This window comes from Apteryx mantelli, chromosome 21, assembly GCF_036417845.1.
Source record: "Apteryx mantelli isolate bAptMan1 chromosome 21, bAptMan1.hap1, whole genome shotgun sequence".
Taxonomy (NCBI): Eukaryota; Metazoa; Chordata; class Aves; order Apterygiformes; family Apterygidae; genus Apteryx; species Apteryx mantelli.
Window position 1 is genome coordinate 7,202,862 of NC_089998.1, and position 14,396 is coordinate 7,217,257.

Sequence of the window (14,396 nt, forward strand, 5' to 3'; positions counted from 1 at the left end):
TATATAAAGTGCATGCAATGTCAAAATGACAAGCTTGACAAGGACATAACATCAGAAGGGTACGAATGCTTGTACCAGTCCAAAGCAATCTATTTTTAAAAAGCCAATGCATCAGTTCAAAAGAAAATAAGCCTTTAGCATACAGGAGATGTTTAAAATAGTCACCCCGAAGTAGGTTTACTCCAATTTCCCTTTAAAATGTTTTTAAAGGCCTGGTAAGACAGCTAAAATAATATCTTCATGGGTCCAACACAGCGAGTGGGTTTTCATGATTTTTGAGTTAATAACACTTCTTTTATTCAAGTACTTAAATGGAAGAAACACTTCCACTGCCCTTGCAGCAGAACCTGTAGGACTGCCTGGGACTGCTGTCTTTAAGGAGTATGAGTCACAGCAAGTTTAATGCATCTGGGCCCAAATACAGTTTTTTCACATCTGAGATGCTCCCACTTGCCATATTTGAAATGAATATGCCTATGAAAATAGATCATTTTAATACATGCATGCATAAGACCCTATTTCCACTGCATCTCCATACTGCCAATTGGCTAACATCCCAAACTACCAAAATGACGAACGCAGTAATAGGAGCCAACCATCAGTTCAAGCAGAAGATACAACCTTGAGCTACATCTAAAAATATTTTTATTATGATCTTTTTGCAACCGCATTCATTATTCAATAAAAAATTTCTTATTAAAGCTTTTGAAATTGATATATCAGTGTCCCTTACAGAGGCAGAGAAGGATACTATGCTTACATTACTTATAAAAATACATACTTACATTCCCCCCCCAAAATGTAAAAAGCCTCAGACAGCTATAAAGCCTGAAAGCAGAAAGCTCTTGTGTCTTGTATATGATCAAATCGCATTCCTTGTTTTGGAACAGGCAGACAATTGTTTATAACAGACAGCACCAATTACTATCTCGGTTCAGTAAGTCTCTGACAAAACCGTAGATATGCAAGATGTAATTAAGACATCTCAGCTCAGTATAAAACAAGCTGCAAATTTTCAAAGATATTAAGGGAAGTTGTACCACTGAGGTATTAGCTGGTCAAAGAATAACGGAAGGAGTTTTCCAGCATCCTAGCACAATCAGCAATAATGCTCGTCTAATGAATTCCAGAGCCAGGTTACAAAATAGATACATTACTATGAATTAAATTTATTTACCAATTTTAAATTTGAGCAACTTCCTACGGTTTAAGGTTTTAAAGGTCTGAATTCTTAAGTACATATGTCATAACCTTTTCTCAGAGACTCCAAAGTCTATATATAAAGTGAAATCGGATTCTTATATGGCCCACAATTTCTACAATTTCAAATTGTAAAGTCTCTAGTACAAACAAAATTGATCTGGTAAAAAAAACAAAAAAGGATAATTCTGACTTGCAAGTGTTTCACAAAAAACAGGCATTGAGCTCTAGAACTTGGAAGCAAATTTTCACATCTTGGAGGCCAGCAAAATAGCTCAAAAGCAACGCATCCACGAATTAAGCACAAATCTCCCTCCACCTTGTTCCCTCTAATACCCATCTTCTGCATTCACAAGGGAGCCACAGATTTGCTTGACCTCCATCTTTAATAGCTACAGAAAAACAAGCTGCATCAGCTTCAGGTTAAAAATTAAACTTAGTATTGATTTAAACATATTTCTAGAATGAACTATTCTCAGAATAATTCACCATTGGTACAAAAGTATTACAGTACTTGATACATAAAATGCCATAACATTGATAAGGAAGAAATCCATTTACATAAGAAAGCCCTTATAAAACTATTAAGCGCTTCACCTCAGACAATCCAAGCATACAACTTCCACCTCAAACAACGGCAGAACATCAGCAACGTAGAAAATGACAGAATGAACGGTTTCCCCACTTTTTTTTTTTTAATTTAATAAAATGGATTATAAGCTTCCATCCATGTGATGGATAATGAACACAGAATTTCTGTAATTTCAGGAACTCCGCTCTTCCCCCATACAGTTATTATATATGCAAAGCTTTTTAAAATAGCGCGCCTAGCTCTCTTAATTTAAGTATATTGCCTCTTGGAGCAAAGTTAACATCCAACAGAGGTGCAAGTCAACACTGTTAGGCCAAATACCTTTACCAGTCTCTGGGGCTTTAAGATGTTCTTGCAACATACTTCTGCACAGGATGTCAACATAGTTAAAACTGAATTATAAAAACTAGACATATTAAATACAAAAAATAAAGTTTTACCAGTAAGTTTCTGAGACTGATTACGATCTTAAGACTTCATAAGGCCTTGAGGTATTTCCACTTCCATGAACAGACTAGCACTGAGCAAAATTTCAATCCAAGAGAGTCTTTAAACTCTGAGGCCCAACAGAGAAGATAATCATAATACTATATTTAAGGTATCTTCCTCATGTTTAAACATATGAGGGAAAAATCTATTTCCATAATTTACTGTACAAAAACCTATAAAAATCCAATGCAAAGGGTAACTTCCGATTATTTTCAACAAATTAAAGAGTTACTGGTGTTCTGCCCAACATTAAAACTTGATGAAACAAACATTAACACATTGATTGAATATACTCTCACCTTCCCTCTAAATACACATAATTTTATTTTGCCCCTACATGTAAACAGGAAGCCAGGTCTGAAAGTGCTGACATCCAGGGCGGAAGAAACATGAACTGATTTATGACCTCCAAAAGGAAGGATGCAGAGATCCCTTTGGTAACGGAATTTCCTTCTGCTGTAGACATTTCTGGCGAAGACAGGGACAGAAAACACAACGGAAAAGAAACATGTGTCTTAGAACTAGCAGCAGCATTTTCAAACAATATGAAGAAATTATCCTAGAAATCTCTGTACCCACCAACGTGGAAACAGTGAAATGCAAGTATACAGGAATTTTTGTCGTTCTTAAATATTTTTCAGGGGAAGAGCAAAATGCAAGGTATTAATCAAGTCTGTCTGTCTGAAATTTATCACTGACTGAAAGAATTTGAACAAGGAGTTAGATCAAAGTGTTGCCAAACAATTAAAAAAGGTATTTTAAACAGAAACGTGAAACTTCGAGATGAAGAGGGGAAATACATACAGAATAACCTAAATTCCAATTGTTTTATAGTTTACCATTTCTTCTCAGGAGTTTTGACAGTTCTGCAAGCATTCGAAGTATCGCTAGTAAAGCATATTAAAACTAATTTTAAAATGAAAGTACAAACTCTGAAGCTATCGTATTTTAATATCACAATTTAAGTCAACATTCACAAAGCAATTTAAATAATTGAAGTATTTTATGGCTTTGTAAACTTTCTTTAAAAAGAGACCTATGTAGAATACAGTGCTAAATAGAGGCTACAAAGAGCAGTTCAAAACGCCTGCTTCCTTGTATACCTGACCAGAATGGATAGCACAAAACCAAGCATCGTTTTCCGACGAAAATGAGCTGTTACAGAAGCAACACAGCAGAATCCCTCTCCACCTTTACGTCTGCTCTCACTGCAACCGGTTTTCCCTGAGAAAGTTACACGTGACGTAGGAAAGAAAGGAGATGTTGGATATCATAACTACCATCAAGATTAAGTGAACTCAATAACCAAAAAGTCATAAAAAAAGCAGGTTACATCACAGTCACAGGTCTGGACTATCAGGTATGCTGCAAGCAGCACCGGCCTCATTATCCAAATGATGCGTATACCAAAGGGAGGAAAAAAGAAAAGCTTGGAAGACTGAAGAAATTGCTTTACCTCCAAGAACTGCTTGAAACGCATTAAAGAGCCCATTTGTCCAGAGCTGGTAATTGCTTCAATCCTGCAAAAAGATCAGCATGTTCCAAAAGGTACTTAGAAATTCGGGGTCGATTTACAAGGGGGGCGGGGGAAGGCAGAAGAGTCATTTAAGAGCAAACACTCATAATAAGAAGAAAAACAAAGATTATTCACTTTCCTAACAACAGATATACTACCTTGGGAAATAGTCTTCTCGGATAAGCAACATCATTTTCCAGAACTGGACCTGATACTGTTTCATGAGGGCGTTGCCACACACCTATGGTACAGAAATCCACAAAGACCAGATTCCAGAACTGGCTCTCAGACTTGCATGGCAACTTCAACAAATCTGTTCACTTTCAACCACTTAGGTTTTAAAATGTCTGGATAAAATATTTTAAAAATACACCTATACCTACCATAAAGCAAGCAAAGCCTGTAAATTACAGTATTACTAACACAATCACCTTGTCTTCTTATTGACCATGCAGAGGTCACTGACACCAATTTTACGTTATTCTTCCTCTCAATCCAGTCTCCCTTCAAAAATAACAGCCTTCCTTAATACCGTTTGCTAGCACATACTGTGGTCATTTCCCCGTCTTGATTACTGCAGTATGGATTCATCAACTTTCTCCATGCAGTCAATTTACAGGAAAATTTACAACCTCAATTTAGACTACCTCAAACTTCACCACTACTTGCTGAATCCTTATGGTGTATTTCACTTTCTACTTTTTTCATTTCTTCTTCTAAAATTCTTCAGAAGACATTTGATAAGCACAGAAGTTACTTGTATTTGACAATGTTTCTCTTCCCTGACTTCAGCCTTCAACTTTGGCTTTTATTTAACACAGCCCTATATCCTAGGATATAGATTAATATATAATCAAGCTCTGCCCCCTTTAACATGAAAAAATTCATCCTGTTTTATCATGTAATTCAGGCGGGAAGACCTCAGCACCTAGTGTTCTGCATTGCATCCTACAAACCGATACCAAGCGATTAGCAGACCTTAAACTTACAGGACTGCGTAACTAAAATACCAATAACCTTACATAGGAACAAATATAACAACAGAAGTTGCACGTGCTCTGAGTAAACTTCATTTTTTTTTAAATCATTCAGCTCCAAAACTATAATTGGAAGAAGCTGAAAATATTCATATTCCTTTGTGAAGAGATATGGATAAGTTAAAGAAACTACTGTTAAAAATTACAAACGAATCTCACCTCAGTCGGCAATCTCAGACACCGAAATATCACCAATTTAGATACCTTTAACCACCAGTAATCTACTTTACTAACTTGTCACAGAAAACAAGCAAGACCCCCCGACCCCAAGCTTGTTTGCTTATGTACACTTTTTAATGTTCTGCTGCTGCTAAGCAGGCTCATGCTAGGACATCATTTACCTCCAGAAAATCAAAGAGAAGCGTAGCTGTCACATCTGCCAGAGGCTCCATATTCAACATCTGAGCAAGCCAGCGCCATCCATGGTTCAGCCCGTGAGGATGGGCCTACAAAGCAAAAAACCCCCTATCACTTGTTTTATAACTTGCAAAATGCTGTTCTCAAAACAGAAATTTTCCAGTTTACTTTCTCCTTTATGAAGTTATTTTACAATAGCCTTATACAAAACTTGATTGTTAGGAAATATAAAGGAAGTAAGTAAAGGGCTACACTACAAATTAGTTTGCTTTTGCATTGCTTTATTGATTATGGTTATGATCATCTCCCTTCAAATATATTGTCAGCTGGTTTAAGTTTACCAAACTTCAACTGCAAATCATGTTTACAATACATTTAACAGTAATAGTAATGAAGCCACACACACACATACCCCTTGTCTGTTCCCATAAGGCCACCGGAGCTGAATGATAGCAGCATAAAGACGAATCATTCCTGACATCCGTTTAAGGAAATTATCTTGCTGTTCTGTCTTAGAATCCTTAACTTGATATCCAAGCATCCTAAGTATTAAAAAATGTCCCAGTATTAGTCGAGCAGAACATATTCACTTGTGTCCCTGAAGTTCTCAACTTACATTGAAGTCAATCATACCGAGAATAAGAATTCTCCAGAACCATGCAAGAATATTGCAAAGGTTGATCATTACACTCTGGATCATACATTCCACTATTTTGTACCACATCAGAATCTTCAGATTCTGTACTGGACACTTCAACTTGAATCAAGCTGTTTCTATGGGTATCAACTGTTCTTTGAGAAGGACAAGGAAGAAGAAACAAAAGAGCATCCATTACCCCTAAAAACACTTCCATAGCTGAAGGACACAGCATCCTCCAAGGGTGCAGGGTCAGGGGAGCTGCACACTTGTGAGTGAATCTCCAGAGTCTATGCCAGCATGTCACTGTGCCTAAGTAATTAAAGATGGGGAAAAGTGGAGTTCACTCAGGAGAAGACAGTCTTTGCCCTTGCAGAGTTCATGTTGAAGGACTCTGTTAAGAAAGTTACCTCTGATACTCTTCCAAAGAAGTCCCATCTTTGAATGCAGGGTAAAACGGCACAGAGTAGGGGCACTTTTTGTGCAGATGAGCTAAAATGAGGTCTCCGACTCGAGGGTGTATTTCCCAGATTCCTGAAGCCACCACAGCAATTGGGAAAGCTGCCTCATGGTGAGAAGCTACTTCTTCTTCTCCTTGATTCTGGGGAAGGGGAGAGGGAAAAGTCAGTCCCCACCCCTGCAAGACATTTCTCAGACAACAATTTTTTTTTTTTTTTTTTTTTTTTTTTTTGTATTTAGCCTCTACTAAAGGCTCCGTGACTATGTAGCCACCCACAGAAAGGCTGATAAGACCTATGTCCTCAGCTGCCACAGAGAAGGATGCCAATAAACTTCTGCTCAGGACATAAAAAACGGGAGTTAGCAGCCACAGGCACAAGGTACGAGGCTCCACAGATCTTTTCACTCCAAACAATCATTTTCAAATGCTCACAAATCAGTCCCATTTTTACTCCATGGGCTAGTTTTTGCATATATTTTGTCAGTGCAGGAACAAAAGTAAGTCTCAAACAGTTCAAATTTGGCAAAAATAATAGAAAAAATACTGCCAACTTCAAAAAGCAACTTCAAACAATGGCACTTTCTTTTTTGGGAGGTGCTAAGTACACGACAGGGACAGAAGCTTGCCTGCTGGAGCTTAGCAGTGTTTTTTTCCCCCCAGTTCTGCCAATATGCAAGGTTCTGAGCACATGTACAATTTTGTGCTAGATCATAAATTAACTAACAATCTGTTTTCTACTAACGATGTACTTAGCTATTTAAGAATAAGTCTGGAATTTAGAATAGTTCTGCCTCCTAGAAAAGATGAAACAGCATGGGAGGTGGGGTAGAGAAGGGAAAGAGAAAAAAAAGTTCTTTCATTTCTTTATCCAAAAGGCATTTCCTCTAATCAATATGACCATTAACACTTAACACATGCAAGCTAAGCTCCAAGTAATTTTGTTCTTAGTAGTAAGAGACAGGACAATATCCAAAAGAAAAAAGTACTAGCTGCCTTCACCCCTCAATAAAGAGAACAATTACTCACCACAAATTTCTCCGCAAGTTTGTAATAAACAAAATCCAGACCCTGTGGATGCTGAGTCACTGATACAGTTCGCCCTCCGCTCTGAACAGACTTTCCAGAGAGCAGGTTATTGATCTTGTCAAATATCTCTCTTAGTTGAGAGCCTGTGAATACATCAAAAATGCAGAGAGACAGAAGATTAGGAAACCGCTGACGAGCCTTAGGCAGATCACATCATCTTCACAAAAACTAGACCAACATGCTGAAGAGCAAGGCACCTCAGACAGCTTGTTTGCTACATCTCATTAAAGAAAATACATCATGATGAAGCAAGATGCCTCTAAGGGAGGCAACAGACCTTCAAAACGTAAGCAAACATTATGCTGCAAAGGCTTGAACTGTAGGTAGACTGGCTTTCTGGTGTAGGTGTAATACAGAAATATCAGCTGCATTGGGTCCTACTAAAACCATTGCAGGAAACTGCATCTCAATAGTTCTCGGTGTTCTCCTGACCTGCTATACTAGAGATCTGGCTCACAGGGATCGTAGCTGCTTTCTGCAAGTCCATTTTAATCTTCTTCACCTGCAGAAGAACATAAAATACTGTTGAAAATTTTACAGACAAGAGACCTGATCAAGAAGCAGATTTTCATAGGGATGATACATGTCTTGTGGACCAAATTCTGAAAGGAAGAATTCAGGCCTAAATCCTGCCTGATCTTAAGAGGAATTAAACCCACTCAAAATACTACGCAGTCTATTCCTCACAGAACTGAGGTCAAGATGTTCATCTCTGGAATAGCTAAGATTTAATTTAACATTTATTTGTACCTTGAAGACCTGCAACATAATGAGTACAAAACCCTCATGGAGACAAGAAGATGCCAGGTTCTTGTACACACAATTTTTAAGAGCTAAAGAAGCCTCCAAAAGGACAAAAAGAGACAGGCAGTTTAGTCTGGCCTCAAGGAAGATCTACTGTTTTTTCACACATATGTGATGTCCTGGGAGGGCAAGATTGAATGCACAGTATCTAACAGGTTTTGTTTCATTTGCATTCTGAATAGATGTTCAAGCCTTCAATGAATATGGATTATTCTGCTGTGGAATGTATGATAAATGAAAATAACTAAGAAATATTAGGAAACAGTAGGACACAGTGAATGTTCAGAACCCACTGTTTAACATTTTTCTCTCTCAAGGTTTTAGTAATATTAAGATACAAAGGACTCAGTAAACCAACTTGACAAAAAAATTCCCACAAAGAATGAATTATAAATGAAAATGAGAAACAGAAGAGTTCTGAAAAGTATTCCACTAGAGGTAGCACACACCATTGTTTTTTAAGATTGTATAGCAGCCTAACCAGATTACTTGTCTTCTACGGTTTCAAACTGCACAATCCCCAAAACAGGCTAGAATTCTGCTCGATAGCACCTTTCGGAAAGTCTGCTCACCCACTGGAAGAAACTGATTTTTTCAACAGACGATTAAAACATTTCTTCTTGATTATTACTCTGACAGTTTGGATGAGCAGACTATTAATAGAGGCTGCTAAGTCAGAATTTTTGTCTTTGTTTTTAGTGAAAGCTGTCCTCCTTCCGCTGGAGATGAGTATAACCACTCTTCAACAGGATTATCGTTTGTTCATACCTCATTGTTGTCTTTGCAGTTGCTGATTGCACTGAAGGAAGCAATGCACTGGTCAGCAGCATCTTGAAGCTGCTGGTACCACTGCATGGTACTTTCTTCTGCTTTAACTTGAAGTCCTAGTATTAAAAAAGAAATGGCAGAAGACTAAGAAAGCCCCAGAACACTAGAAAACCTAAAAGAAAACTTAGAAAAGTTGGAAAGAACCAACAGCTACAAGCATTTTTTTTTTCTTTCCAGAATTCAGTTTAGAAAGTTATAGTTATAAATTAACTACAATTTTGCAAACTACACAGGAGTCCCTGTTTTTCAGCCCAGTAGCTTATATATGTAGAATTTCTGGACTTAAAATATGACCAAAAAGGAAGCTATTTCAGTGATCTGTCCCTGTATGTTTGTGGTACCATGCAGGATCCATCTACACTTGCAAGAAGCCACACTGTTATTCTCTAGTATTCTACTATACTGCATACTGTCTAGGAAGAGCAGTTTTTGCTCCAGTTAACACAGTCAGTTTACACTGCGTCAGTGTCCTTGATAAAGTTTGCTGCCAGCAGTTCCATACCCATTTTGCTAGTTGTGCTAAAAAAGTGAAGGCTACCAGAAGGTATGTCATCACACCAGTAAGATTATGAAGTAGGAGTTAGCCTAAACAGCAAAACAGGGTGTAATAAGGAGGGAATGGAAAGGAAAGAAAAGAAAAGGAAAAAAGGAGGCCTTCACCAACCTTCCTTCTGCTGCTTTCCCCCTGAATGCTGTGCAGGGGCAGGAGTCTGAGCTGTCATCTGCTCTTTTTTCAGTAACTCTTTCTGCTTCTCTCTCTCCTCCTCTTCATCTTTCCTCTTTTTTTCTTCCACAGCAGCAGCGATTTCTTGCTGCATGCTGGATATCAACCCTCGCATCTCCTGCAGTGCTCGTTCAGTATTGGCCACATCTGCTTGAGTAGGGAAGCCTCTCTATCAGGAATCAGAAAAGGCAACATAACATCAATCTTTAGCCCTGCTACACATAGGCCAAGAGGAAGAGCAAGGAGCTGTTAAAGCATTAGCCTTTAGGCAGTCCAGGAACCAACTATACATTTCATCATCTTTGGCGAAAAGACCTTTTCCTCATTTATTTGTACACAAGGATAATCATAATAGGGTCTTAGTCCATGGCTAGTCCTCACAAGATTTAGGACAACAAAGATGAGTAGCACCCTTTCCCATATATAATGGAACCCCAATGCAAAGTCCAGACTGCTTCCTCTGCAGGAAGACAGCTGTGACACACTGGAACAGAAGATGAGCCTTATTATAGTGTTTAATTTTTAAGTTCTGTGTTCCACTTTTAGTAGAGAAAAACTGTCAAGGAAATCTAGTTACTGGAAAAAGCTTGGAAGTCTAGCAGTGTCACAGTGCATTCAGTATTCCTCTTGAACAAATTACAGACCACTCCAATTTCATGGCTGTCTCCAAACAGAACTCTACAGCATCAATAGTTTACAGTATTTTAATATTCAGTCTTCCTCCTGTAGAAATTCTCATATATTTTTATAAGCCATTTTCAAGGGAACAGCTAGAGTGCAACGGAAAAGAATTCTCCTTTGAAATTAGCTGCTTTATAGGAAGCACATCTAAAAATTTTTCTGTGACAACTTCTTATTTAATGGCCTCATAACAAGATACCTTTGAAGACAACTCCAGGAAGTTTTAAAAAGCAATGACAACCAAAGTTAAAATCAGCCCCCACCTCACTAGTGGTGCGGATGAGTCCTGACACCAGCCCACAGATCTGGTTGCCACGATTACTGTACACAGAAAGATCAATTCTTGGCAGGTCCTTGTGTTTATAATTGGGATCAATCTGCTGGTTAAGCTGCAGCACCTCCTCCTGGATAGAATAAAGGCGACGCAATCTTTCCTGGCCTTCTTCCTTACGCAAACGCTCCAGCTCCTCCTGACGCTGCCTCTGCTGCTCTGCCTCGCGTAGTTTTAGGTTTAATACCTGGGGAGAGAAAGACAAAACAGAAACAAAATACTTAAAATAACTCCAGATCTTTCCTGCTTCCATGAAGAGAAGCTGCATATAGAAAAAAATATATATATATATATATATATATATATATATATAAATTAATCTGTTCCCCAGTCCTGGTTTGAATTCCCAGCACAGAAGTACCGGAGAGCCTGCAATAGTATGACCGACAAATTTTGCTGCCTAGAGCATCCATGGAGTCACAGAACAGGAGAAAAACAGATTCAGAAGAAATCTTAGACTGTTTGATATCCTAGAAGCCAGGATAATACAAAACACAAAAGTATTTTCAAGTTCTCTCAAAGAAAGCAGCAGACAAAGCTGTAAGGATATGCACAAGAACATCAGAACGCTCTATATAAGAGAGAAAAGAGTCTGTCACTACAGAAGTAGTAAAGGTAAACTAACCTCTAAAGAATAAAGCCTTATCCTTTAAAGACAATGTCTTGACTGGTCATACATTGAGAGCAAAGCCCTAGTTCAAGCGCGAACATCAGCAAACTTTGAACGGAAATGTTAGTCCACAGGTAAAGGCTCCACTGTTGTGCTCCTACAACGCACGTGCCTTTACTGTATTTCCACAATGAGGCAGCAGGTGTCTAGGACAGCACCAGAAAATACATTCTCACTCCAGGGATGTTAGATATATGGAGGCATAAATCAATTAGTCTTTCCAGTTCCCACTGAGCAGTCACTCTCTCTTATGAAAGAGAACCCTTACAAGTCTCCGACCTTTGCTCTGTGTCGATGTTCTTCTTTCAACTTCTCTTGCTGTCCCTGAGCTTCCTTGGAGCTAAAATACACATAAAGATAGAAAGGGATTATTATATTCAAGATATGAAGAAAACAAAATACAAACACATGCAAGTTACTTTTAAGCTAAGCTAAAAGAATGTTAACTGTCAGATAAATACAATCTTCCTCTAACCATTGAAACCTCAGAAGTAGCCAGAGATCTACTCTGAAAGGCTAACAGTAACGGGATAGTTAATGTAAGAAAAGCAGCAGATGAGATTTTTGAGCATCAGTGACTAGGGCAGATTGTCAGGCCCAAGAACTAACCCTCACTTTGATTAAACTCTGAAAGCAAGAGTCAGCTATAACATTTTAAAGATACTACATATTAGAGCTAATCTCACCTCTTCTCCATTACTTCCCGCAGATCTTGGAATTCCTGATGCTGCTTTAGCTCCTTCAGTTCATCAAAGCGCTTCAGTTGTTCACTGGCCAGGTCATACACTGCCCTCACCATCTGCTCTTGCTGCTCCTGACGTTGCCTTAGCCCCTCCTGCAGATTGCAAAAATACCAGAAACAACAATGTAGTAATCACTGGAATTTACACAGAAGGAAATACAAATGAAATAGCTCAAAGTGGGCTATTTCTGTAGCCCACTTGTGGTTATCCGAAACCACAGAGTAAATAACTGTCCTGCTACTTCTACCAGAGCGTTGTTACATTTCATTATACAGCTCTCCTATGACTCGCATACTCCCTCACTCATTCTTTTTACCTTTCCTTTCAACCTGTGTATCTCTTCATACATCCGAATATAGCCTTCGACTTCTGTAACTTTAGACGGCAGAACATTTGGAAAGACTTCTTGATCCGTTTCCAACAGACTGAGATCTTCATTTCCCTGCACAGTCAGTGTATGAGCAAAAATCAGTGACTGATTATAATATCGGAAACTTATGAAGGAAACCAGGTAAATCAAGTCTCTTAAACTGCACGTTATTTACAGAGAAACGGACAAAAGAGTCAACCACCATACAACTCTTTAGAGTAGTCATATACCCCATTAGTGCAGTCTCCAAATTTTGAGCATCCTCAAAGAGACACCAAGAGCCTATGGGGCCTTCACAAAGGCAACTGTAACCTAGAGAGGCCAGATTTCCCAGGGTCCCTCTAACGTCAATGAGAGTGTTATGCTGAAGGAATCCAAGAGAGGTTTCTACTTTGAATTTATTGTTTAGGAAGAGCCTTCAGCCTCTCTACCATAACTTTTATCATGTTTTGCTGCCTCATTAAGATGGTTTCCTCACAAGATATTTCATAAGTCTAAATGGAGCCAAAAGGATGCAAAGCTGTTTAAGCTCAATACCACTGTTATGCAATTAAACCATCATTTAATACGTAACAAAATACATTTGTTTCCCTCTCAGATGTTTCATCAACTTCATTATGTTCACAACTGAACTGCTTGCAGTCCAATTTCCTTCCATTTTGCCTTATAAAAGAAAGTTGTAACACACCTAAATCATTAAAAGACTCCAGAGAACAGGCAGAAGAGAACCCAAGGAGTACTCAAAGACTTTCTCAACAGGTCTGATCCTACTCTGTAGTCTTATTTTTCCTTATGGATGAAGCCCATGCTAATAAGCCATATAGCTATACTGTTCCAACTAAGTTTTTCTTAGTTACCATGAAAAAGAGTTTGCTTTTGGCCTACTATGAAACATTACTATACCAAGATCTTAATATTCCCAATCTCATTGTCTCCTGGTTAAGCTAAAAAAAAAGCCAAAGCTGAGCACATTTTCTCCACAAACAAATTAACAGACCACCAAACGATCTTTATCAGACACTTTACAGCAACAAGCTGGCATAATTTTTCCTATAGCTGCTCACACACGGGCCAGTTAGACAGCTACCTTTACTGCACATGGCATTGCAGATGAAAGCGGTGAAAAGCCCTGCTGGCCAGCAGGAGAAACGGCCTTCTCAAGAGAAGAAGTCTGGTCGGAGTGAGGAGTGGATTTTTTGGGTGTCGAACTTCTGGAGGGGGCCGTTTCTGGGGCTGATTGCCCGACCACTCTGTCCAGGACCCAGCCGGCGTAGGAGGACAGCATCAGCGGGGCCATGCAGCCTTCCAAAATATCCTAAGGAACGCAGAGAACGTTCTCCGTGAACACGCAAAGCACCAGGAAAGCAACGAGGCATTAACAGCTTAATAAACAAGCAGATACTGGAAGCGTGTGCGCAGGTCAGCAGGTGCTTCGTAACCCCAGCTCCAGCGCCCCGTTCCCTACCTTCGGGGGCGGCAGGACCCCGCTCCTGCGACCCCCCGGCCGAACCCTTCGCTGTTTTACCAGCGCGAACGAGCCGGGAAGCGGGGAGGCCGAGCCGCCCGCCCGCCCGGAGCGAGCCCTCACCTCGTCGCGGAGCCAGTGGCGGCAGTAGCTCAGCTGGCCCTTGCTGGAGGTGCGCAGGGCCGCCAGGGTCTCCCAGCGGAGCCGTCCCGGCTGCATGGCGGCCAGCTTCCCACAGCAACGGCAACGGTAACAGCAACAGCAACGGCCGCGCCAGGCGGCGGCAGCACCTCGCCCCGCCCTTCCGCTTCCGGGGCGCCGCCGGCCGCTTCCCGCCCTTGGCAGGGGCGCGAGGCCCCTCCCCCCGCCGTTCCGAGCGCGGGGCCGCGGGTTCGAGGCTGCCCCG

At 39.9% G+C, this 14,396-nt stretch overlaps 1 protein-coding gene across 3 annotated transcripts; it reads right to left on the minus strand.

Annotated features, from left to right (window-relative positions):
* Positions 1–602: 602 nt before the first annotated feature.
* GLE1 (GLE1 RNA export mediator) lies at positions 603–14,238 on the minus strand. Of its 3 annotated transcripts, XM_067308945.1 has the most exons (16): positions 14,114–14,238; positions 13,613–13,840; positions 12,472–12,597; positions 12,099–12,247; positions 11,692–11,752; positions 10,675–10,929; positions 9,671–9,899; positions 8,947–9,062; positions 7,807–7,876; positions 7,315–7,457; positions 6,239–6,429; positions 5,604–5,733; positions 5,176–5,280; positions 3,956–4,038; positions 3,738–3,801; positions 2,587–2,749 (listed from the first exon to the last, which is right to left on the minus strand). In XM_067308945.1, exons 1-16 carry the CDS (start codon positions 14,207–14,209, stop codon positions 2,681–2,683), a joined length of 2,115 nt encoding a protein of 704 aa, XP_067165046.1. In that variant the 5' UTR covers positions 14,210–14,238; the 3' UTR covers positions 2,587–2,680. The 3 variants fall into 3 exon arrangements, 2 of the variants coding, with proteins under 2 accessions (XP_067165045.1, XP_067165046.1); XM_067308944.1 differs by lacking the exon at positions 3,738–3,801 and having other exon boundaries at positions 603–2,749; XR_010886129.1 differs by lacking the exon at positions 3,956–4,038 and having other exon boundaries at positions 2,733–2,749.
* Positions 14,239–14,396: the final 158 nt, after the last annotated feature.

What these genes read in the sequence shown, in the direction of transcription:
- GLE1 (XM_067308944.1), bottom strand. Translation starts at nt 14,209, where the DNA reads ATGCAGCCGGGACGGCTCCGCTGGGAGACCCTGGCGGCCCTGCGCACC. An exon ending in TCTTTGGAAGAGTATCAGAG is followed by an intron (nt 5,734 to 6,238) that starts GTAACTTTCTTA and finishes TTTAATACTTAG; the next exon opens with GATGCTTGGATATCAAGTTA. An exon ending in TTCTCTTTGATTTTCTGGAG is followed by an intron (nt 4,039 to 5,175) that starts GTAAATGATGTC and finishes TCTGTACCATAG; the next exon opens with GTGTGTGGCAACGCCCTCAT.